At 26.9% G+C, this 25,940-nt stretch overlaps 1 protein-coding gene across 2 annotated transcripts in view; it reads left to right on the top strand.

Moving 5' to 3' along the window:
- SMC2 (structural maintenance of chromosomes 2) overlaps positions 1 to 25,940 on the top strand; it is an 87,873-nt gene that overhangs the window by 52,290 nt on the left and 9,643 nt on the right. The window contains exons 13-20 of one of the 2 annotated variants that reach the window (XM_087150156.1): positions 7 to 211; positions 7,488 to 7,623; positions 8,235 to 8,359; positions 10,024 to 10,211; positions 16,973 to 17,116; positions 20,048 to 20,242; positions 22,750 to 22,950; positions 24,217 to 24,342. In XM_087150156.1, coding sequence (XP_087006282.1) covers positions 7 to 211; positions 7,488 to 7,623; positions 8,235 to 8,359; positions 10,024 to 10,211; positions 16,973 to 17,116; positions 20,048 to 20,242; positions 22,750 to 22,950; positions 24,217 to 24,342 — 1,320 coding nt within the window. The remainder of the gene's footprint in view (positions 1 to 6; positions 212 to 7,487; positions 7,624 to 8,234; positions 8,360 to 10,023; positions 10,212 to 16,972; positions 17,117 to 20,047; positions 20,243 to 22,749; positions 22,951 to 24,216; positions 24,343 to 25,940) is intronic. The other variant, XM_087150167.1, reaches the window with a different exon arrangement.

Raw genomic sequence — 25,940 nt, forward strand, 5'->3', positions numbered from 1 at the left:
GCTTAGGTTGGAAGAAATAATGTTGCGACTGCACTGTCTAGAGTTTTATATGATAATGAGTTAAGACCAGCAATGGAATATGTTTTTGGGGGCACCTTCATTTGTCCATCTATGGAGCCTGCACAAAAGGTAACCTTCGATAAGAATATAAGGAAAAAATGTGTTACTTTAGAAGGAGATGTTTTTGAACCCTCTGGAACTCTATCTGGGGGTAAGTAAAAATATTTGTGCATTTTCATGGTTAGAATATAACCAGTTTTTCTTACTTTTCATTCATAAACCCAGGTTTTATTTGTCCAGAAATGCATCATCTATGCAAATGCATTTCCTAGATCAGAAATGCACAATTTATGGCCCATGGATCAGAAGAGATTCTCAAAGCCTTTTAACTTGATCCTTGTTTTGTATTTAACACTAATAAACATACCAACACTTAATATATACCTATTTCTACCATATCCGGTCAAATGACCGGAAGGAAGTAAACTAAAAAAACTTTATTATAATAAAACAAAATTGTATATTGCCAATTTTTATGTATCACAAAGAATAAGAATTTTTAACTCAACGTATTTTTTACATATACAGGGTGTTTCCATTGTGCATCTTCTAATTGTAATTATATCTATAACTCTTATAATTATTCTTATATTTATAAGAATATATAATTCTTATAAGAATTATAATTGTTGTAATTATTTTTATAATTAATATTATTTCTTCTAAGAACTTGAGCTGTCTTGATTGTTTCAACATTTTTCTGTGTAAAAACTAACAGTTAATTAGAAATGAAGTAAAGCTATCAAAATAAAATATAAGCTACTTACCAAGACATTTAGCTTTTGTCACTTTTTCTTACACAAAAATACTAATCTGAAATTTTAGGTACTTTCTTGAAATTTGAATTCACAGTTATTCTGATTGAACTAACTACACAACAGTCTTTGCAGAAATGTGCAACTAATCTAATGCTATAGGTTGAACATGCATTGCATTGTAATTTCTGATCCGATAGCCTTCTAAAGCAATAAATTGTTGTCCCGGTTGTGGTAGATATAGGTATACCACAAGTATTCAAAAAAAATGGAATATTGGAAAAACTATGAATTGCCAATGAAAATGCAATTTTATCCCAAAACCAAGAATTGTGAGGGAATTTGACACCTTATCAAATTGCAGGATTTTAATCTTCTGTTTTCAGTACCATAGTTTGTGGTTACACAATAGAGAATTAAGAAAATAATAATAATAATTATCAGAGTTTTACCAGACTGGCCTCTACTAGTGATAGTACTATATTTCATAAGCTACTATTTCGCATTTTTTGAGTTTTGCCGATTGGCTGTCCGAGTTAAGGAACTTGAAACTTCTGTCTTGAGAGTATTGACATGTTTGTTTTTATTTTTTATAATCCACTTTTCTCAATTCTTGTTACCTTTGATTTTTTGTGACAAATTATTGCTTTATAATTTTGGATAAATATTTTAATTATTATGAACAGATTTTTTTATTGTTTGCTATGTTTGTTCATTTGATATCTAATTAAGGCTCATTATTTTTTAATTGAATAAATTTTCATTCCTTAAAGGTGGGGTATTATTTGCATGTTTTGCCTGAAGCGGAATAACATCCGCTTTCTTTAAATCTTGTCTGTTTTTAATAATAAATAAAAACAGAAGATTCTTTAATTATGAAGCATTGCTTATTAATGTAAGCATACAATTACTTATTATTGAAAACATCGGATTATTTTCAAAAGCATATTGCAGCTTTGTCTTTTTATAAGTGATATGTTTCTGATTCCACCACATTTAAATTTTTTTTTCCCCATTCACTCAATAAGTTAGTTCTTCTCTTTAATGAATTTTATAAAGATTTTTTTCTTTTTAATTCATTTGATCATGATTCTTGCAAATATTTAACTAAGTTTATTCTTAAATAAGTTTCTATAAAGGTGTGACATTCTTTATTGATCGGTAATTTAAATGTAAATCATAGTTCAAAAACAGGGTTCCCACACTCCTTAAAAGTCCTTAAAAACTGCTTAGTTTTTATTTTGAAAATTAAGGGCCTTTAAAAGTACTTAATTTTAATTCAAGGTTCTTAAAAGTCCTTAATTTCTAGTATCACTAGTTGGTTGGAAAAAAATTTTATGTCATAGAAAAATATCCACAGTTAAAAAGTACATCTTTCACCTAGAATGAGATCCTGCATCGAGGGTAGAACATTTTGAATGCATGTGAGGGTAAGGGTTACAAGCAAGTGGAAGAAAACACACTCTTCTTGTTTTTATTTTATTATAAATTTTTTTCATTAAAATATTTTTTTCTTTCTGGATCATTCTGAAAGAAAAAAATTTAGTGTGGTGAGAGGGGAGCGTGATACTACCAGTTGGTAGAGGTCTTGACTTATTTTTAGACAGTACTTAGATACTTTATCAGCTGAAGACCTGCATTGACCTTCTTCATCCATAGGAATCGAGAAATTCAATTCTTCTGATAGCACACGTGGTAGCTTTGATACTTCATTCAAATGTGAAATTGTTAGAAATGCCAAGAAAGTGTGTTTTTAATAATTTATAGGCACTTGATGAAAAATATAAGGAATGGCTAACAGCATATAGTGATCGTCACAAGGCAAAGTGTATTTCTTCATTGTGTCATATTTTCTTCTGAAGTTCAATTTTATAAATGACTCCATTTTTTAATATTAAGGATATTACGAATATTCGGCGAAGTATCATTTTAATCAGGAAAGTCATTTTTGTCGTTTTATCATCGACCCTTTTTGTTTTGAAAAGAGTGAAATGTTTGTTTTCTTTTTTCACTTTTGCTGGGGTTTTTTTTAAAAAAGCGCTGCATTTCAACAGCGTTTCTGATATATTTTATCTCCACTTTTCCTTTTAAAGTTATACAGATAATTGGATAACCAGTAAAATAGAAGATTGATTTTCTACGTTGCATGTTCTGTTTTAAGAATTTAGGAAAATTTTCTGTTTCTCTTTTGCTTTTTTGATTAATTGTGTTTTTTAAAATTTTGATAGCATATTTTAAAGAGCCTTCTTTTTCGTCATTTTTTCTAAAGATCCGGTTGTGAGAAACACTCAAAGTATAATCTGCAACGTTAAATTTTTCTTGTAAAAAATGAGAACGATTTCTTGTTTTTATTTCTGTTTGGCTTCCTCATTTTTTTTTAAAAAACCACAAAAACTCTTGTTTTTGTTATGATGCAGCAATTTTCAGGAGCACTACTCTTAGACATTTTTAAATCGTTGTATCACGAATTATTGACTTAACGCACATATCGGCAGGCCGATATGATAACTTTTATTCTTGGCGAAGCATCAGGAATCTGATTTAAGACGATGCTCGTGGTTTAACGTGCGAGGATTCTTGCCTATGCTAACGCTATCACCGCACTGACGAAGACTAGTTTGATTTCGTCTAGCTGCGAAGACGTTCGTTAAATTTTGAGCTACAAAGATGATGTTCGTTTCGTGATATTGAATAACCAAGAGCGAGGATCAGCATTGAAATATAGAACATGATGCATAGTTACTTTATGCACCATTTTTGACCTTTGGATTTTACGTTTCTTGAAGATTATTTTCCGCAGGAGTTATTTTGCGATTGCTGTGCGTTTTATTTCGACATGATACAACATTTCAAGTAAATTATTTTCAGTGAGACTTTTGCTAGTTAGTGATCGTTGTGCATTATTTCGTCACTTTTTTTTTCTGTCTGGATTTAACATAGTCAGTTATTTTCAGCAGACCTACTGTTACTTGGCGATTGTTGCGCAATTGCTGTTATCTTAAATTTTCGTTCTGAACTTAATATATTAAAGAAAATAAGTTTAAAAAAAAGATTCTTTATTGATCTTTTTAAAAGTGATAAAATTTAATATTTTATATATTTTGTATTTAAATAATTTATACTTTGTGATAAAAAGTTTTTTTTAAAATTTATTTAATTCACATAAATATAATAATTTGATAGAATTCGATTAGTTTTTAAACCAACAAATCTTCAGTCGCTTTTAGTTTAAAAACAATTGAAACAAAGCCTACATTTAATTAATTTACTTTTATTTTTGAGGAAATTAAAACAGAGTTTGTGTTCTTTCTTTTCTTTTTTTAATTTGGCTGTTAGTTAAAATTACTAAATTTTTTTAAATTAAATAAAAAGTTAAGTAATGTTTTAACGCTTTTCAATAATTTGACAATAGTGCTCTTAAATATAGAATATTTTTTTTATTTTTTTAAAAATTCCTTCAATATGTGTTCTTTTAATAATTTGTTAGATAGTCACTTTTATTTTTAAACATTTAAATTAGTCTATTTCATTTTCAAATAGGAAAATAATAATAAATAAATAAAGAAACTTACATGTATTTTTACATTAAAACCATTTGACCATTAGTCAATACAACTTTATTATTTTAAATAAGTAATTAACAAAAGCCTAACAATGTTTAAAACACACATTTTTTTTCAACAAATAATTTTAAAAATGTTTTTTTTAAGTGGACATTTCTTTTTTTTTTTTTTTAATTTGTAATGTATGTAAAATATTTTGTAACAGTTTTATTACTATTTTTAAAAAATCTAAGTCATTTTCAACTTTAAAAAAATTTAAAATAAAGTTTGTGTTTGTTTTTACTTAAGACTAGTCAATCTTTAAGACAGTCTTAAGTCAATCCATCTTTATTTTAATTGAAAAAATTAAGCAATGCTATTGATGATATAGAAGCAATTTTTTTTAGAATTAACATTTTCTTTTGTTATAGATTTATTTCTTTTATTTATTTTTGATCGATTTAAAGATTTCTGATTGATAAATTTCAAACGTATGTTAAATTGCGATACATCGTGAAGTATGACTGACGATCTATCACGCTATAAAATTTCTTACAGCGCCCCTGGCCTATTTTTACATAAAAAATATTGATTCTTGAGGATTTTTTTATAAAAATGTTATTTGATCACTGGGTAGGCAGTCACTATTCGACCACTAGATCACTATTCATTATTCCCTATTTTATAATAATAGTAATATATATATATATATATATATATAATCCATATTTGCATCCAATTTTCATTACCTTTGATTTATTTGACAAATTATTGTTTTATAATTTCAGACAATACTTTAATTATTACAAAATTTTTTTTTTTATCGTTGATTATTTTAGTTCCTTCAATATCTATACAAGACGCAATACTTTTTAATTGAATAAATTCTAATTCCTCAAACGTGCAGTATTGCTTATCAGTGTAAGCATACAATTTTTTATAACTAAAAGCAGACTATTTTTTAAAGATTTTTATCTCCTTTTATAAATGATGTTCCTGATTCCACTATGTTTTGTTGTTTTTTTCCTCTTCATTCACAATAAATTTTGTACTGAATTATTTCATTATATTTTCAATTTTTAGATATGGAATTTTTTCATTTTTATTTCAATTGATCATTACATCCTGCCTTGTCCTGTGTTTCAATATTTATGTTAGCTCTTATTTTAACAATCATTTCTGTTTCTCAGCTCTTAATTGATAAGTTTTCCTTGTACTTTATTTATTTCTTTTTTCCTGATTGTTAGGTACTAAAGATATTCTGATTTTAATCATTAAGTTTTTATATTTTGTGATTTTAATAAATCTTTAGCTTATTATAATTAGGTTTTACTTAGTTTAAAATATTTGTCTTTACCTCAATAAAGTTATATTTGTTAGTTCCTTTTTGCCTTGGTTTAATATTAATCACTCAAAATAATATTTTTATTAATTTAATGAATTTACCATCTTAATTTATATATTTCTATCTGTTTACCCAGTTTTTTTCTATTTTTAAAATAGAAAATCTTGTTTAATCTGCATTCTTTGAGTTTTTCTTTACATTCTTAAAAGCTTGCGTGAGGTGATTAAATGCAATTTAATTTTAATTAAATACAGATTATTTGTATTAAACATTTCTTTATTTAGTTTTTTTTTAAAGGATGACTGAGTTGAAGAAAAGCTATTCCATTTTTTAATCTATTATTATTAATCTATAATGTTTTATTTGATGATAAATTATTGATCATTATGTCATTTTTAAGGTCCTTAATTCTAGAAAAAAAGTCCTTAGTTTTTTTGATAAAAGTCCTTAAAAGTGCTTAATTTTTGCTTTGATAAAAGAGTGGAAACCCTGAAAAATGATATGAATAGTACGTAAATTGATGTCTTGTTATCTGGTATAAACTTTTCCTTGTTTTTCAGTTTTTGTCTCAATCACCCCTGTGTATTATGTTAGTAATGTACAAATTTGTATTTTGTACAATAATAAAAGTTACCCTTAAAAAAAATAATTTATTAAGTTTCTTTTTTATTTTTTCCAAACCTATAAAGTTTCTAATAATTTTCACTGTAACTATATGTTTAGATTTATTTATCTTAATTTTTATGTGCACCCAAGCGAACTATTTTATTTAACATGTTTTAGTAATATCTTTGAAATAGAATTTCAGCGCACTCTATATTTTTATGCTTATATTATGTTCACCAGTTTCTTATCTTTTCATATTTTCTAGTTTTGCTGTCAATCATCAGAAGCTAAATGTGCTTCTCTGATCTCAATGTTTATATAATTAGAATCAGGAAAAAAATTAATATAACATGATTTAAATAACTTAATCTTTTTTTAAAAAAAACCCGTTGATTTTAATGAGTTGATACAATTTTGTTTATAAATTTTAATTATTTTATTTATGAGCTTCCACTTTAGATAGTGAGTTTTCTTATTGTCTTATTTCGCTGAAAGCTTCATCTGCAGAAATGGATGATGAAAGATATATTTCAAGATATACTTATAAAAAAAAGAAGGAAGTAAAAGTAGATGTTAGAGTTGGCAGGAAACGTTTAACATAGCAATGAACATATTTCAGTTATACCCACTTAAAACTTATTAAATACATAGTTAGTATATATCAATGATGAAAAAAGACTTGTTTTGCCTAGAGAAACGTAGAATATTTTTTTCTTATTAATGTATTCTGATCGGAACTAATTTGCTTTTCATTGGACATCTAACTGGCAAATTGCTTTCCTGTTTTTAAATTTTATGATTTTTTATCTTGAATAAAAATAACCATGCTTTTGTTTTTTCAGTAATTTGTTTGTAATTATCATAGAATAATTTTAAACATTTAAGTTCGAAATGTTAATTATTTTGGCTATTATTGTTTTTAAATAATATTAAGTATTATTAATACATTTTAGCAAATGATTTGGTTGGTAAATATGAAAAATAAAAATATAAAAAACTAATTTTAAATTTAAAAAAACTTATTTAAATCAAATAAATGTGATTTTTTTCTTTAAAAAAAAAACATTGTTTGCCAACTCTATTTGAAACCATTGCAATTAAATTCTAATAATTTTAATTGGTGATTTTTTATACTGTGTGAATCTCACTGACCTCAATCACTTATTTTACTTTTTGTAGGTTCCATGGGAAATAGAGGGAAAATGTTGGCTGACTTGGTCAAAATACCTGATCTCAAAAAAGCAATCAATGATAAGGAAAACCATCTATCTCAACTGCAAAATCAAATTCAACACATCAAGCATTTAAAGGATAGGTAATATTTTTCTGTTTCAATTTAAATTTAACTTGGAAATGACATCTTTAAATCTTCTTGGAAATGACATCAAGGTAGAAAATTATATATTCTTAGAATTGGAAGAAAATATCTGAGATATATTATTCTATGGGTCTATTTAATTTTTTATAAATTAAAAAATAAAATGTTTTAATAAATGCCGGATTTAAAAATTATCAGTTTACTTTGATGTATATGTTTTAATGTAACTAAACATATATCACAAATTTAAAGAAGAAAAAAAAATTAGAAATTTGTGATAATATAAAATTTAGTTTATTGGAATCATAATATTTGGAATATTTATTCAAAGTAAAATTTGATGTTATTAAATTATTTATTTATCATTAATTTATTATTAGAGGGGGTTACAAATTGGCCAAACCAGTTTTTTTTTTTTTTTTTTTTTCATTTGTCTTTTTCTATAGCATTGAAATAAAAACTTGTGAAAATTTTTAAAAAGTTTTAATGTTGTAACAATAATAAAACTTCGAGTTTTTATTTATTTATTTTTTGCTATTTTTTTAAAGAAAATTGCTTTAAATATTTACCAATAATGTTTGAAATTTAGTTATTTTTCTACTTTAAAGGTATGATTCAATGAATCAGCAGTATGAATTGAAAGAAAATGAAGCTCAATTACTGAAGTCCAAAATTGAGCAAAGTAATTTCCACAAGCAAATTGAAGAGGTTGCAAAACTCAAACAGACTTTAGGTAAAACATTTTGCTTGCTCAATTTTATAAATTTCATTTTTTTTAAAACTTGTAAGCTGTTTTTATATTATTAATAAAAAATTTTCATATTTTGCTACCATTTCATAGCTTTCAACTTGTTGAAAACAAAAATAGGAACACAAAGCGTGATGAGCCAATTAATTGTGACAGAAAACCCTTAAATTTTAAGTGCAAAAAATCAATATCAAAATATCAATTTATAAACCATACATCAGGGTTCGTATCATTTTGTAAAAGGTGGTTATTTTTGATTTTCGTTTTTTAAAAGCCTTTAAAGTGCTTCTTTCATTGGGTGTTTTTCAAAAGTGCTTAATTTTCTTTCTTCCAAAATGAAATTTTTTCTTTACCATATCAATTTTTGCCTAGAATTACACAATAAGCGTGATTTTCTCATTGTTCTATTCAATGTTTTTCACAGTTCATTCAACCACAATCCATTTTGACATACCATTTGTCTGTACTGTATAAAGGCGCTAATCCTTTTAAATGGTTAATGAAATACTTACGAGGCCGCTTGTGTGTATACTGAGCTAGATTGAATGGGAAGGATTCTTTCATTCTCATGAGCAACTTAGCGGCATTTTTCAAGATTCTCAATTTCAGGCTCCATTTTCCACCCTCTGAAATCGAACTGAAAAACCCCTCGAATTTTGTTAAGCACGGGAACCAACTGAACAGTGCCAATTCCCCCCATAACAGTAAAAGAAAATTTTATTTCTCTTGTTAATTTCATTGTTAGCGAAGCACTATCGTCTTCATCATTGGCATGCAAATGACCTTCTAGGGCTCTTCTATCTATACACCAGTACCGTAATCCTTGAATTTAACTTGGGGATTATTCACTAATTATGTATTTTCATGTGCGTCCTTAGAGTAGTAAAGGATCTCAAAGTTTCATCACAAAATTTCCATGACCCTTTTATTCATTTAATTCATGGAGATTTCAATTCCTAAGATTCTTTATTTGAGGGACTATCCCCGAATGGCATAAAACTTTTGTAAATTTTTATTATACTACTTAAGCTAACACTAACGTACATTTGTAATATGAATTTATTAATGTTTTCTTAGTTTGCTTAAGTTAAGTTAGTTTGCTTAGTTAGAATTTAGAATTATATTTTTTTGCACAATTAATTAAATTAATTATTAATTTAAACAATAGAATGAGCCACTCAATATTGAATATATTTAAAATTATGTATAAATTGTTTTTATGGTGTCTCATAAAAGCAAGAAAAAGAGTTCTTTGTCAGAAACTAGTTATTTATCATGTAAAGTTTTTTAAAATTATTTTGCAATTTGTTAATGTATATATGAAGAACTTTCAACAATAAGAAGACATTTTTTTTTATGAGTGCGCACATCCTAATTATATTTTTATAAAGTGCTTAAAAGTTCTTAATAAGTACTTACTTTTTGTTGAAAAATATGGTTATATCCTGGGTTGAAAGAAAATCAGATAAGAAATGAAAGGACGCTAGAGTACCAAAAAATCTGAACATTTTGACCTAAAATCATATTTTTGGAACAAAGATAAAAAAGAAGTCTAAAACAAATCCGATTTAATCAGAACAGTTGGAAGCTATGCCATTTTTTCTTCCTTCAACTTTCCAGTTTTAATCTCTTTTTTTGTTTCATATCAGACGAACAAATATCTTTGTTGGCTTCCTGCAAAGAGAAGCAAAAAAGTGCTGAAAAGCTTATCAAAGAGTTGGAGGTCAAAACATCTAAAACTGCTCGTGAAAACAAAGTGAAAGAGGCTGAGAAAGCTGTTGCTGTTTGCAAAAAGAAAGCTGCTGCATCTCTCGAAAAATATAATGAATTTGAAGCTGTGAGTCTTTTTTTTTTTTTATTCATTACACTCTTTTCTTTGTTCCCCACTTTAACTTTATTTGTAATTTTTTAGCCAGGTACACTTTCACCACTGAATTTCAAAAGTAAAAACTGGCTTTTATTACTGTTAAAAAGCAACTAAGAACAATCCTGAGTTCAGTTTAGGATCTACTTTGAAATTTCTAATTTTGTGTCGATATGCTATATCTATATCCTTATTTCCTTTATAGGAAACTTATCAATCAATGCGTGTTACAAAAAGGATAAAATAATGTTGGAGAAAGTATGCCTAGCAAATTTACTTATGTAAATTATTTAAAATCTTAATAAAAAGTGATTTCAGATAAACGTAGAGTAAACTATGAAATTTCTAATGCTGAATTTTTTTTAAGACATGAAAATGCCAAAAAAGTATGGCAGGATCACGCAGACAGTGGAGACACAATCATGCAATAACTTGTTTACATTTTGATATTTAGGAAACATTTCAGCATTTGAAGCTTCATGGCTTACTCTAGGTTCACCTGAACTCATTTTTATCCAAACTTTAAATTTTAAAATACTAATTGAGGTGTAATAGCAGTTGCCAGCATAGTGTCCTCCGAATTATGGAGCAGAAACTTAAACCCTCAACTAGCACGTCTACACAAAAACTGAAAACTACACAAAGGAATAAAGAAAGATGTTTACTTGAAATTACTAAAAACGTTATTGAGGGAATTATTATGAAAAGAAAAACCTTCATCCTGCTGTGAATTGATAATGAAAGGGTTAAAGATGAGGATGATGAATTTAAATATGTAATGATTTTGTAATTTGACGCCGGTGGCTGAGTGGTAGTGCTTCACACCTCCGTGCCACAGGTCCTGGGTTCGATCCCCGGTCCGCGCAATGTTGACTCAGCCTTTCATCCCTTCAGTGGGTCGATAAATGAATAGCATGCTTGGGAACTAAACACTGGGGGTTTTCGCGTTCGGCTGACCACCTAACCGGAACATCTGCGTCTGCACCTCAGAGCCCAAGGTCAAGAAAACTGAGAAGGGCACAGTAGGCCTTGGCCTGGACTTTCGCGCCACTGAGTTTATTTTTAGATTTTGTAATTTATATTAGAATAATATAGGTACCTCTTTTTTGGTGCGTGCCTAATATTTAAAAGTAATGGCTTTCATTGCTATATAACTGTTAATAATTAAAATTTGGAATTAGCAAACATTATTATTTAATGTTTGCTATTATTATGAAATGTTTGCATCATATTTGAAAAATATATAATAAGATTTTATTAAAAAAAATTTTTGTTACCATGTTAATTTGTTAAAAAATTTTTGAAAATTAAATACACTAATATAACAATGACAAGAATAATTTATGCACCAATTATTCCAACAAGTTTCTATATTATATAAGTTTCTGTATTCAAGCAGTAGCGCATAAAAAGAATGTTATTATGGTTTGGTTATTCATTTTAAATTGTTTTGTTCAAAAATGTGTAACTAACCATTATGGCAACATTATTATTAGCAAATATTATTATTGAATATTTGATAATATTAAGAAACCTTTTCATTACATAGAAAAAATACAATGAGATTTTATTATATATTTTTCATTGCTCACAATATAGCAATAACAAGAATAATTGCTGCATCAATTATTCCAGTAAGTTTCTACATTTTATAAATTTCTGTACTCAGACAGTAGCACAAGAAAAAAATGTTATTATGGTTTGGTTGTTCGTTTTAAGTTGTATTGTTCAAAAATGTTTAACAAACCATTATGGCAACATATTATACGGTAGATAACCTTCTTAAGATATCTTAAAAATCAAATTTCTGTTGGGTGCAAGATATGAAACCAGACAATGTCTAATGGCTATGCATTTGAACCAAAGAATTATATTTTAAAAGTAAAATTTCATGAGCAACCAACTAATATTTATGCAAACTATTTGTTTTTTCAAATATTTATCGCAATGGCATTCATCACCTTATTGCATATAGAGGTGAAAAAGATTTTATTGCTAACCAGAATGGAGTTTCTGTTTTTAATCTATGAACATAAAGTGGATAGGAATCCTATACTTTTACATAGAGTTTGAAATGAGGACCCCTTTTATTTCTTTTCTCACAGAACGTTTTTTTTTCCAACCAAATTTCTTCCTCCGTACCATGATGCCACTCTTCAGTCATGATGACTGAAATCAGTCTTAAGAAAAGATATGTGAACTAAATTCCATTATCCAATCAATGTTTTTTTGTTTTGTTTTTTAATTTGTTTTGTAAATTAAGTCATAAAAAAAATTAAAAAAAAATTTTTTCCCCTTTTTTTTGAAGAAACGATTATTTTCTGTCAAATAGAAAATTTCACTTTTTATGAATACATTCTTATTTTTCATAATTATTGAAAAATGGTCGAGACATCACACATGGAAAAATGGGATTGACTTAACTTCAACAGCAGCTTATATAAGCAAAATTTGTGTTATTGAATCTGAATATGCTGGAGTTACCATTCCCTCTCAACATTTTGAGATACTGTACAAAGTTAATATAAGGCTATTTTAGGATGAAACATCAATGATGATAAAGTGAAAAATAAGTAGGCGATATGAATGGCTTCAAGAAAAAATTAATGGTGCAATTGAGTGATAGGAGTAAAGAAGATCTATGAGGTTAACTGTTATCTTCGTTTTGTTTGCTGTAAAGAATAAACAAGTAAAATAAAGAAAAAATAAGTCTTTTTTTTATAGAAAAAATAATAAAAATGCTGTTATAGTATGTGGACCATTCTCATGCAAAAAGTTAGCTATAAATTTCCAAAAAAGTCTGCTAAATAATGCTAGACTGTGTTAATCAGTTAAACTGTAAGTTCAGTCTTGCACCCATGCTCAGAACAAGTTTTTTATTTTATTTATTTTTTTGTCAGATTTTTTCCTGGGAACAAATTTATTGTTTTAGTAGTAAAGAATATTAAGTAAATAAAATACATGGACGAGATCTAGTGGATATGATGAATTTTTTTAATGCGTTCATGTGGTGAAAAAAAAAATTCAGTTTGTTTGACCAAATGGGAAACATTAGCTTGGATTTAGCATAAAGATAAGTGAGTTGCTCACCACAGTTTTTAATTATAAAGTAGTGCTCATAATGTAATATAATGCAGAGATGATTGTGCTCCGGAAAAAATACGGATTTATGGATTTTTTTATATTCCCGATCCGTAAGTTTCCGGAAATCCTAGGTCCAGAAGTTTCAAGAAATCATCAATTACATTTATGTATAAAAATTCTTGTATATTTTATTTCGAAATATTAGAACTAAAATTTATACTTGGCATATTTTTCATTTGTTAATACTTTTTCTGGTAGAATAATAAATGTGATTAGAGATAAAAGTAAACTTATTCATAATTATTCATTTAAATTATGCTGCATATAATTTTATTTAAAATTTCATGTTGGGAAAATATCAATGACTTAAATTTATAAAGACATTAATCAGGGTGGCCACCCACCTGGAAAACCTTGAAAACCTGGAATTATCAGGGAATTCTTTTATACGGGAGAAAACCTGAAAAAATCAGGGAATTTTCAAGAAAAGCTGGAAATTTTTGCTTCGATATTTTTTCAATTTCTCTAATTTAAATTATTTACTAATTTTCTTAATTTAAATTATTTTATCCATTATATCCACTTTTTTTAAACTGAAATGTATCGCGAAATATCATCAACTTAACGATAATTTGCTGGCATCAAAATTTGCTCCATTATAACCCTGTTAAACTAGAATGCTCCATTATAACCCTGTTAATTCGCCCATGGTTGCTAAACAAATGTAGAAACATTTCATCTCTAAGGAGACTATGAGACTGCAATTTAAGAAAGGTAAAGATTGTGGTAGAGGTGGAAGAAGGGGTTAGGATATTTGCTTCTGTTTTTAATTTCTGTCCGTGGGCTGAATCCATTTATAGTTTAAGTTTGTTTCGATGCTTTAGTGGTAATTTTTTTCTATTTTGACAAAATGATTCAAACTGTTGTTGTATTTTTAGCTATAAAATTCTTCAAAAATTAGTTGGTTATAATTTAATAATAATTGATTTTATATCGCACTCTTTTTCTGGAAGCTTTTGTACTCCCATTAAAAGAAATCTGTAAATTATTTTTTCTCAGTAAACCAACCAATCACACATTTTTTTACAATCACTAACAGCAACGTTTGTCGACAAATTGTTACAATTGTTGCATTAATACTATTTTTCTCTATTTTATTTTACCTATTATAACATATTTTAATTTAAAAAAAATTTTTTAATAACTAACTATATATTAATTTTTAATTTTACTGTTTTGTTGGTAAATATACTATATATATAATAATATAATATGTATAATAATATAATATAATGATATAATATATATATAATTTTACTGTCTTGTTGGTAGATTTTTTATTCAAAATTCGAATTGTATAGTTATTACAGTATTGAAAGTTCGTATATGTTGCTTGCATTCCAGAGATGATATTTCCAAAACTATTCGTCCTACTACCCTAAAAAGCTGACAAAGACTAAGGAATGTATAGGAAACATATTAAATTATATATAAACATGAAATTGTTTTATTCATATGTATTTAGTAGGAAGAAAGAAATCGAAACCTAGTGTTATAGTTTTGCACTATACAAAATTCTAGTTGTTAAAACAAAAGCAATTAATAATGCTAACCTAAAAATCCATGTGTTTAGATGGGAATTCTTGAAATATTTTAATTTCAAATAAGAAAAAAAAGTATAAAATTTAATGAATTTTATCTATTTTTTTTCTATAGAGTATACAACAAAAAATTAGACAATTTTGCATTTGACATTTATTTTCGTATACTGAAACTCTTAAAATAATAATGCTAATTCAAAACATTGTTTAAAAATTTGATTTGAGATATTGGTTTAAAGAAAATATGATCAATGAATTTTATAAAAAGCACTGTTACGATAAAATACCATATGATACAGTATATTATATTGAAATGTAAATACAGTGACCCACAAGGGTGTTAATACTCTTATGAATTTCAGTGAAATAAGACTATCCATTAATTAATGAATATTTCACAATGGATATTTAATAATAAAAAATATATTTGATTCTTAGCAAAACTGAATGGAATATTTTAAAAGCAAATCAAATATTTATTTTAAAGAAATCAATCATCAAAAAGTAAAGAAAACTTTATCCCATAAAAGTTATCCTACACTTTCAATAAAATCTCTGCCTATTAGTAAATATTCTAATTTTCGTTAAATTAATATTTAGTAGAGTTTCCTTTCACATCTACAATAGCTTTCATAAGTTTGTAAATAAATGTAACTATTTTTTTTTTGTCGGGTGAAATTTAAGCAGAATATTTTTTATTAAATTTTACAGAAACTTTTACAACACTCAATTGTGAATTTAGGAATTTTCACATAAATTTTATAATTTTAATCTTTGATATGAAGTCTTTTTTTTTAAGCATTTTATGACATATTACAGTGCAATAGCAAGCAATAGACTAATTTAACAATATTCAATACTGATTTACCCCTTATGATGACAAATAATCAACTTTGAAATTTGGTCGATTGTTTTGTTACGACCACGAGCCGTTTTTAAATGATAAAATAAAATGTTACGGAATTAGCAAGCAAAAGTTAAAATATAATTTTGCTATCATAAGTTTGGTACTAAATTGCAAATAAATAATTAAATTAAAGCAATTGACTATAATTTTAATTCTAAAATTCGAAGACATTTAAGTGTACGATGACTTTCGTGGGGTAAAATTTTTGTTACTATTTGATTATTGATATCTTAAAAATGAACTTTTGCTTTGATATACTAAATATTGAACTAAAATATTCCATGCAGTTTTGCTAAGAACAGATTATACATCTTATTATCAAATAACCATTCTGAAATATTAATTTTAATTAATGAATTTTTATTTCCTATTTCAATAAAAGTTACAAGTGAACAAACATTTTTGGGAGCTACTGTAATTATAAACTTTATTGATATATAATCACCTGGAACGGTTTTCCTTTGCTTAATGAAAATATATTAAACAATACTTATCCAAGATTTTATGGGTCATTCTGTTTTTGTCATTTGACAGGTACACTTTGAGCAAAAACTACTTAAAATAACACATAAAAAATGTTTTTCAATAAAAACAATATATTCTACCAGCTAAACACATTATTTTCTCCACGTGTCCTAATTTTTTAAAAATTAATGTTGTACAAAAACAAAAAAAAGTCTTGCCAATTTTCAAAATAAATTATTTTTTCGAAATATGTTAATAAAGTAACATTTCGAATAAAATATTTCATTATATCGACACTTTTCTTGTTTACATCCTACACTTTATAAGAAAGAAAGAAAAAAATACAGGACTGGAAATTTTAAGATTTTAACCTGGAAAAATAAGGGAAGTTAGAAATCTGATTTAAGTGGCCACCCTGTTAATTTTTTGAAATGCGTCATTAATGACTTTACTCAAGAAACTATCAGGATTTTTGAGTTGGGCTCGCAATCACCCATGATAGTGTATACTAGTAAGCTAATTAATTTTTTGTTGATTTTTCTTCTTGTAATTTTCTTATTATTTTACTAATTGTACATAGATTGATTTTTCATTTATGGTGTAAATTAACTGTTGTTATTTATTATTGTTTTCTGTAACTTATTTTAAGAAATAAACGTAATGAAATTATTTTTTAGGAAATGAATGGACTAAAACTTGAAATAGATGGCATCATTGAAGGTCTCCCTTCATACGAAGAACAGATTGAAGCCAATGCAAAAAATATTGAAGAGTGTGAAAAGAGGTATCATGAAGCAGAAGAAAAGAAAAAAGATATAACAGTAAGATATATTTCCTTCTTTTTACTTCTAAATATATAATTTTTTTGATATATTGTTTGTTACATGTTTTTTTTTACCATGGATTATTGCTCAGGCATTGATAAAATCGATCTAAGGGTCAATGGTTAAAAATAAACGATTTAAGTCTGTATCCATCCAAATTTTTTTGTATTAAATTTTATGCCGAGCACTAATATGCAGAACAAAGCTTAAGTTAAAATTTGTATAATTGAATAAATTAAAAATTAACATTCCAATAAATATTGACACTTAAAAAATAGCTATTTCAAAAATACTTTTTATATAGTCTGTACTTATTTTATGACTGTCTTTACTAAACAATAATAACATGACAAGTAATATTAAATTAACAAAAACTAATGCTTTACATGTTTTTTTTTTTTTTTTTTTTTAAATATTTGATAGAATTACATTATTTTTTTGAAAGCTGAAAAGATTATTTGTTTTATGAAAAAAAAGTTTTTTGTATGTTTGATGTAAAAGTTTGAGATTTTCTGGCACTTTTGAAAAATTTTTAAAGGAATTTTTAATAAATTAGATTTAAAAATTTTTTAAATTGATAATGCAAAATGTAAAAAAGAAAATTTCAGATAAAAAAAAAAATTTTTTTTTACTTTAAACTTAAAATTTTGAATCTAATGTAATGTACGATACGCAAAATAAAAAACAGACTACCCCGTATAACTTTTGATCTAATTATCGGGTTTCTACGTTCTAGGACTCATTCTTAATGATTCAGCCTCAAATATGCTAATTAATTAGTACAGATGATAGTTTAAGTTATTAGACACAAAAATGTACTCTCTCTGAATAAGCATACATTTTTTTCAGCGGATATGGGTTTCTGACCCCAAAATATAGGGGGTAACTGCATTCTGGTTTGGTGAGGAGAGCAGTTCAAAGTTTGGACACGGTTTAATTAAGTCATGTTAATTTTACTTTTTGCGTGTTTCACCATATCTTGAGAGCTTTTTAAGTGAATTGAAAAATTTTTGCACACGCTTATAAAATTCGTTGATTCGAAGATAATTCTATGCAAAAATAAATTTTAGTATAGGTTTATTATTTTGATTGTTTTATTTAATAGCAGTCAAAAAAATTACATGCCTTAAAATCATGTAAAAATTTGTCTACCTTACAATTAGAGTTTTTTTTCCACTATTATCAAATAAAATAATACAGTTGACTCGCGTTATAACGACCCCATCGGGACTGCCCCTATCTGGTTGTTACATCAAATGGTCGCTATATCAAAATGAGCAAATTTCCTTTGAAAATCGGTCACATAATGGTTTTAAACGTCATAATGCATGCATATACTATTTGTGGTATACATGTTATAAACCAAAAAAAGATAGGATACATACATTAATAAAACATGATGACATTTTAACAATTGAATTACAACTGTTAACAATTAAGAATTTTATTTTAAAGTACAGATTAAAAAACATAGTATGACAAAAAAAAAAATCTAGTTTCTAACGAATTAATTTTTTGATGTACATAATTTGTGGTATATATAACGAAATTTTTTTTTTTATGTACATAATCTGCAGTATTATAAAGAAGAGTAAACCGAGGAACATAAACGTGGCTTCATTAGATGAAGACATTAATTTTTGAAGTGCATTAATTTGTTGAAGTTGCATGTTAACAGGACTTAACAGAGGTGTGCTTTCAAGGTCAACCATTCAACCCCACTTTCCAATAGGAAGTTAGAAAAGAGCGGTGCTCAAATTCAGAGAGGGTCGTTATATTAAGAGTTGACCTTTTTTACGGTCGTTATAGCAAGAGTAAAATAACGTTATCTTTTATGGATGTGAATTGGGACTCCTTCACAGGGTCGTTATATCATGTTGGTCGTTCTATCACAAGGTCGTTATAACACAAGTCGACTGTATATATATACTAAAATTTATTTTTTGCGTATAACTATGTTTGGATAAACGAATTTTATAAGTGTGTGCTAAAACTATTTTAATTTGCCTGAAAAGTTCTTGAGATATGGCAAAATATGCAAAAATTAGCATTAAGGTGTTCAAACTTAGAACCGCTCTCCTGGCCAAATTATGGGGACCATACTCGTATGGGCTCAAACTTTCAAAAGCGAGCCTGATCTCATCTATAATGCTTACTTAATGTCCAGCTTTTGCCGCCACAGAGAGCTTCTCATCGGGTTAGTGTTTTATAATATTGATTTTTGTTCTACAGGGTGCGTAGCGTTTGTAAAAAGTACTTGAATGTGCTTTTTGGGAGATTTCATTTTTAAAAGCTTTTAAAGGTGCTTTTTTCAGCTGGCGTTTTTAAAAAGTGCTTTTTTTCACGAAATTTTTTTTCTTTCCTTCAGTGATATCTGGCGGATCCCCTGCATTTCACGAAAAATTGGGTGTTTTCTACGTAATCATTCACACGGACTTCATGTCGTACCCACGTTATGATTTGAGCATGCGCGCACACTTGAAACTGAAACCCGAGTGCTCCAATTCGGATAGAGTCAAATCCTTATTAAATGTTTTTCTTTTTAATTTATAATTTTATTCTTGTTTATTTTATTTTACTTCTAACATTTTTTTGATGTAGGGGGTAAGGGTACTTTTGTTCTGAGTTCAGAGTCAAGTTGAATTCACTCAGTGATGTGGGAAAGTACTGATTGTTTCGATTTACGTCCATTTCTTTTTGGGTTTTTTTTAATGCTAAAACTGTTCATAAAAAGTTTTTGTTTTTCAATAATATCATTGATTCAATATGAATTTTTGTAAAGTGCTTGAAAAGTTTTTAAAAAGTGCTTATTTTTGATTCAAAGATTTGGCTACGCGCCCTGTTCTATTATTTATGAGTTGTGATTTTAATTGATTTCTTAAACAGGAGTAACTTCTGTCTGTATTCATACGTAAATGTTTATTTTAGAGCATTGTTGCTGAACTGTCTGATGTTTTGAAGAAGCAAAAGGCACTTATTAGAGCTCACAATAGTGAGATAACAAAGTTGAACAAAGAAAAAGAAGCTATGAGCAAAAAAATATCTGATGCCCAGTTACAAATGCAGCAGTTAGAGCATGATATTAAAAACTGTGGTGATAATGCTGTTGAAGCACAAAAAAAGGCAATTTATTAATACTTTTTAACACATAAATACTTTATTTAAATTATAGTTGCCAATGTACATATATTTTGCATTTTTAAAATTTTTTTTTTTTAGGAATTGGAAATTGTTATTGAATGGTTTTTGTTATGTTCTTGAAATAGATACTCATTTGCTATAATCACTTTTAAAGTTATCTGAATTTAGGAATTATGTTAAATCAATAATTATTTCCAGTTAATTTTTTGAAAGTTGATTTGATTAATCTAATTCATTATTGGTAAACAAATTTATTGTTCAAAAATTCACACCAAAGACCCTTTTTTTTTTAGATATTTTTTCAGTGTATTTTTTACAGTTATTCCTTAATAGTGTATTCACTTTTGTTAATTTATTTAAAGATTTAAAGCAATTCAGCAGATACTTTGTGAAAATGGATAAAGCAAGCAAAAAAAGTACCACTATCTTGGAATAGTGCAAGTGAATATTAAAATAAAATATTTTTCACCTTTTCTACAAAATGACATTGAATGGTCACGTGCATTAAACATTCTACATTAATATAATTATTTAAAAAAAAAAAACTTGCTGTTCAAAGTTTATTGATGGAAATAAATGAAAAAGAAGTGTTACTTCTGTAATCTGAATATTTTAGCCATCTTAAGTAAGTCATATTTTAAGCCTAGAATGGTTATTTTTTGGTTCTAATTACTTTAGATTATCAGTTCCCAAAACATGGACAGCAGTCCACAAGTGGACACTTGAGTATGGTTTATCCAGTTGCAATTCAAATAATGACTCTCTTATGGAGCACAAGCAATGTCATAAATCTTATGACATTTTTTTAATTTTTTTTTTAAAACTTGGATTGCTTCTTGCAGTTTAGCTATTACAGCAAAGTAAGGAAGGAAGGTTAAGCTTATTTCTTTGACAAAAATGTCAGTTATTTGGCAGAAGTTTATATTCTGTAAAAAATAAAAATGATCTGAAAAAATTAATGTTTACATAAGGATAAACTAGTTTTCTGTGCTGGAATGCCAGCATATTGACAACTAATGGGTCAAATTAATTAAGAATTACGCAGACAAAAACATTATAGAAAGAAAAATATTATTTTTTAAAACTTTTTTTTTTTAATTAAATACTTTTTGGCTGTTATGATGAAGATTTGGTGGGATTTACTATTATTATTACTCTGGGATCAATCTTAAAAAAACTAGGTCTGTTTAGAGGCTTCTTATAAAATTCCAAACCTTAAAAATCCTCACATAAAAAACAAAATTTCTGAATTTGGGGTTTACGAAATTCAAAACTCCTTATACGCTTTTTTTTTTTTTCCTTATAGAAAACTTTACTTTTTTCTTTTTCAAAAATGGTCTATTCAATTTGTTTTCTTACAACTTAAAATATGATTTTTATGCATATATTTTTGTGAGAATTAATAGCAAAAACACATTCGATTGAACCAGTACAAGTGAATTGTTATTCAGTAATAGTAACTTTTCATTCAATTAACAGTAGACTAATTAGTTGGGTAGTAAAAGAAAGTGTAAAGAATAAATAGTAGAGATAAAAATGAGTTTTTGAATTTCGGAATGATTTAGTGTGGAAAAGTTGTAATAATAGCAAAAAAATTTTAAAATCTGTTAATATTTTCCATTTGCATACTTAAAATTTTTAAAAACTAAAAATTCAAGCCTTTTCTAAATTTTTTTTGTTGATAGTTTGAATAACAATAATAAATTGAGTTCCGATTGATAGTTTAATTTTTTTTCATTCACACAATGTTCTAGAAAAAGATACAAGTTTACCAGTTATTGGTAATTTTTACTTTGTTCATTCAAAACTACCCAGAACTCACCATCTGAAGACGATTACACATTGAGTTCCACCCCACCTACACACTGCCGAAACAACCATTAAATTTTTCGATGTGGTTTTTACATTTTATTTACAACTATGTGCAAATATTTTTTAATGGATTCTTTGACTTACTGCATTGATGAGGCACCCTTTTTTTATATGGCGAACTAAATGAACAAACTTTAACAAACTAAAGCATGTTTATTTCAGATGTTTTAGCCAACTTATAAAATTTGAGAAACTTACAAAATGGTGTGGTTTTTTAAAAATTATTATTAATTGTAAATACGATATGCAAACGGAAAATATTAAGCCATTTTAAATTTTTTATTTTTATTACAATCGGCAATGTTTCTGCATTAATGTGTTCAGAAATTTAAAAAATTCTTTTTTTTTCTCGACTCGCTCTAGTAAGTAGGTTTCAATAACATTGCTAATAATTACTTAAAATTTCTTTAATTTGTAATGTTTAAAATTTTTCTTACTTGTTCATTTAGCTTAATAAATGTAACGAATGTTATGTGACTGTTTGCGTGCAATGTTCCATATTGTTTCCACAAAACAGAAAAGAAATAATGGATTAATCCTTGCTACTTTTGCATAGTGTTTTTGTGATTATGTTTCACTCAAAAAAATTTTATATCACTTTTTCATTGTTGTTGCAGGTAAAATATCTCTTGGACAAGCACAAGTGGATTGACGGACAAAAGAAGTATTTTGGTGTTGCCAATTCAGAATTTGATTTTCTAAATTTTGATCCAAAAGTTGCCGGCCCGCGATTGAAAGAGTTAGAAGAGCAAAAAGAAAAGCTGCACAAAAATGTTAATATGAGAGCACAAAATATGTTATCAACTGTTGAAGATCAGGTAATTAATTTCATTTCTTGAAATTATTAAAAGTTTGCTTTTTTTAATTTTATTATTATTATTTTTCTGTTACTTGTTTTTTTTAAAAATATTTTTTATGTTCACTCGCAATCGCGAAACTGACAACTCTTCTTTATTTTGAAAAAGCTTTCTGCAGTTTTGCCTTACATTCCGGATTGAGACTGAAATCTTCTGCAATTTTAAAACATACTGCATAGTGTTTTTTAAAAGTGCTTATTTCCGATTTTCGTTTTTTGAAAGCCCTTAAAGGTGCTTTTTTTCATTGGGTGTTTTTAAAAAGTGTTTAATTTTCCTTTTTCGAAAATGAGATTTTTTCTTTGCTGTGTCGATATTCGATACATATTATGAAATAGCCAGCTTTTCACATCATTCTATCAACGTTTTTACAATTCATTCGACCACAATCTATTTTGATGTACTGTCCGCCCAAAGAGTATGAAAGCGCCAATCATCTTACAAGTTTGATGAAATACTTGCGAGTCCTCATGTGCGTCTACTGAGTCGGGTTCGGTGAGATTATTAAACTTTCAAGTGCAGCTCTGCTGCATTTTGCAGGATATTCTTAATTTTAGGCTTCATTTTCCACTCTCTGATATCGAATCAAAAAATATCTTGATCATTTTATAATGATTAATATAATCAAGAAAAGAGTTCTTTGTCAGAAACTAGTTATTTTATATGATCATCTAAAGTCTTTGAAATTTACTTTGCATTTTGTTAATGTATGTAGTGCTTAGCAATATTTTTTGAGTGCTTAAAAAGCACTTAAAAGGTGCTTATTTTTTGTTGAAAGATTTGGCTATGCATCCTGTAAAATAAGCATTAAAATTTTCCTTATTGATGTTCAATGTAAATGTAATTAATGCAAAACATAAGATGTTAAGTTTTTGATAGTACTACAAGAGTAAGTTTTTCTTTGATTTCATATTCCTTTGAACTGATTGAAAGATATTTGCAGATTTTATTTGTAGATTTATTTTGCAGATTTTATTTGCAGAAACAGAAAACTATCAAAACTATAATCAAACCAGCAATTACACTGTTTTTTAAACAGGAATGAATTATTTCTTTTAATGCTTTATTCGTGTATTTAAATGGTTTTTTTAAAGTATTTAAATGTAAAGCAATGAAAGTTTTTGCAGCAATTTTAATTAAACTTTAATAAATGCTGTGATTTTTGAAAAAAATTTTTATTAGTTAATTTTAGTTGATATAGTATTAAAAAAATATTTTTAATATTTGTAGTACAAGAATCTAATGCGAAAAAAAGATGTAGTAATGCGTGATAAGCAAGCTATTGAGAATGTTATTACGCAACTTGATGATCAGAAAAAGGTGGCTTTAAGAAAAGCATGTGAACAAGTAAACAAAGTAAGTATTATCTCTTATTGAGCAAATGCCTTTTTTTTCATAATGGAGTTGTTAAACTTTAAAAAAAAAAGTGATTCTTAAAGTAGATAACGGCCCTGTGGGAGAATTTTTCTTGAGCTATCTACGACTAAACTCTCTAACACTAATATCTTTCTGCAAGATTCTTTCATTTTAACGAACATATATGTTACTAATTAAAAATAACAAATATGCTGTGTTTACAAAAATAATAATAATTTTCTTAAGGTATCCGACTACCTTCGGGACAAAATTTTTGAAAAATAAATATTTTTCACAACATTATTGCAATTTATATTGTTTTTTAATTTAAATAAACATATTTAATAGAGAAAATTTTAATATACAGGAAATTTTTTGTTTAAAGAGTATTTTTTAGATAATTTTAATGAAAATAACTCATTAACGGAAAACACTCTACACAAAAAACTATTGTACATGCAGCTATCAAACTTTTTGAGCCGTTTCGTATAACCCTCTGAAGTGTTATGAACCTCAACTTAAATGATAGCATGAAATTAAAAAAATTTATGGAGTGTTAAGCATATTTTTCCATTTTTTTCACATTTTCTTCACATTATCTACTGAAAAATATCTCATAAAACAAAAAATAATACAGTTATCTGAATTCTGGAGGTCTGTTACATAACCACCAATACAAGAAACAATCTCTGAAAGTTTGAAGACAAATTTATTATAATTAGTTGAGTTATCTTGTTTTCCGTAGACAAAAAACAGCAAAATTGTCATTTTGAGAAAAACACAATTAAAGATTATAATTACATTTTTTCTAAAAACTATGAATGTTTGTCAGTAGGAAGTTATTATATTTTATAGGGGGCACATTCCTTCACACATTTTCTTAGTTTTATTTAACGTAGCGATATTTTAACGTATTATTTAGCGATATTTTAAAGTATTTAGTGAATAACATCAAAAGTCTACTACTTATAAAGCATTTAACACAGGAACAATTTTTTATTAAACAACCATCTTACTGTATTTTCACATTTTAATATATATGTCTAAATATAGTTTTTATTAATAATTAGAAGTAAAAAATATTTTTTATAATATTTATAATAGCTCAAATCTAGAATTTTCTTCTAAATGCAATTTGTTATCATAGCAAACCTGACAACATAATGAAGCTAATATCACCATTAGGATCTCAATATCAATTATTCGATTGCCACACAGATTGTTTTAATCCAAAGGCATCAGTTCCTTATTGACATCCATAGAAATCGATAATTTTGAAGAGCTTGAAGTAATAGATTCATCTGCTTTACACAATTTTGAATAAATGGTATAATCAACTTTACTCAAATCATCGCTTTTGGTGGCATGTTGATTACCGTAATATTTACGTTTCTTAGATCGAGAAGTACGTCCTTTACCCATTTCAATAAATTCATCAAAATAAATAACAAATTGTTTTGAAAGAAATCAATAAATTTCTTCAAAACAAATCAAAATCAAGATATAGAAAGTACGCTTCAAATGTAAACAAACTATCAGAAAATATGCTAACTTTTCATGTTACCCACAAACAGTAACCACGAAACGTAAAATCTAAT

The sequence above is a fragment of the Parasteatoda tepidariorum genome, chromosome 1 (genome assembly GCF_982258835.1).
Source record: "Parasteatoda tepidariorum strain Cologne lab strain chromosome 1, Ptep-v5.0, whole genome shotgun sequence".
NCBI lineage: Eukaryota > Metazoa > Arthropoda > Arachnida > Araneae > Theridiidae > Parasteatoda > Parasteatoda tepidariorum.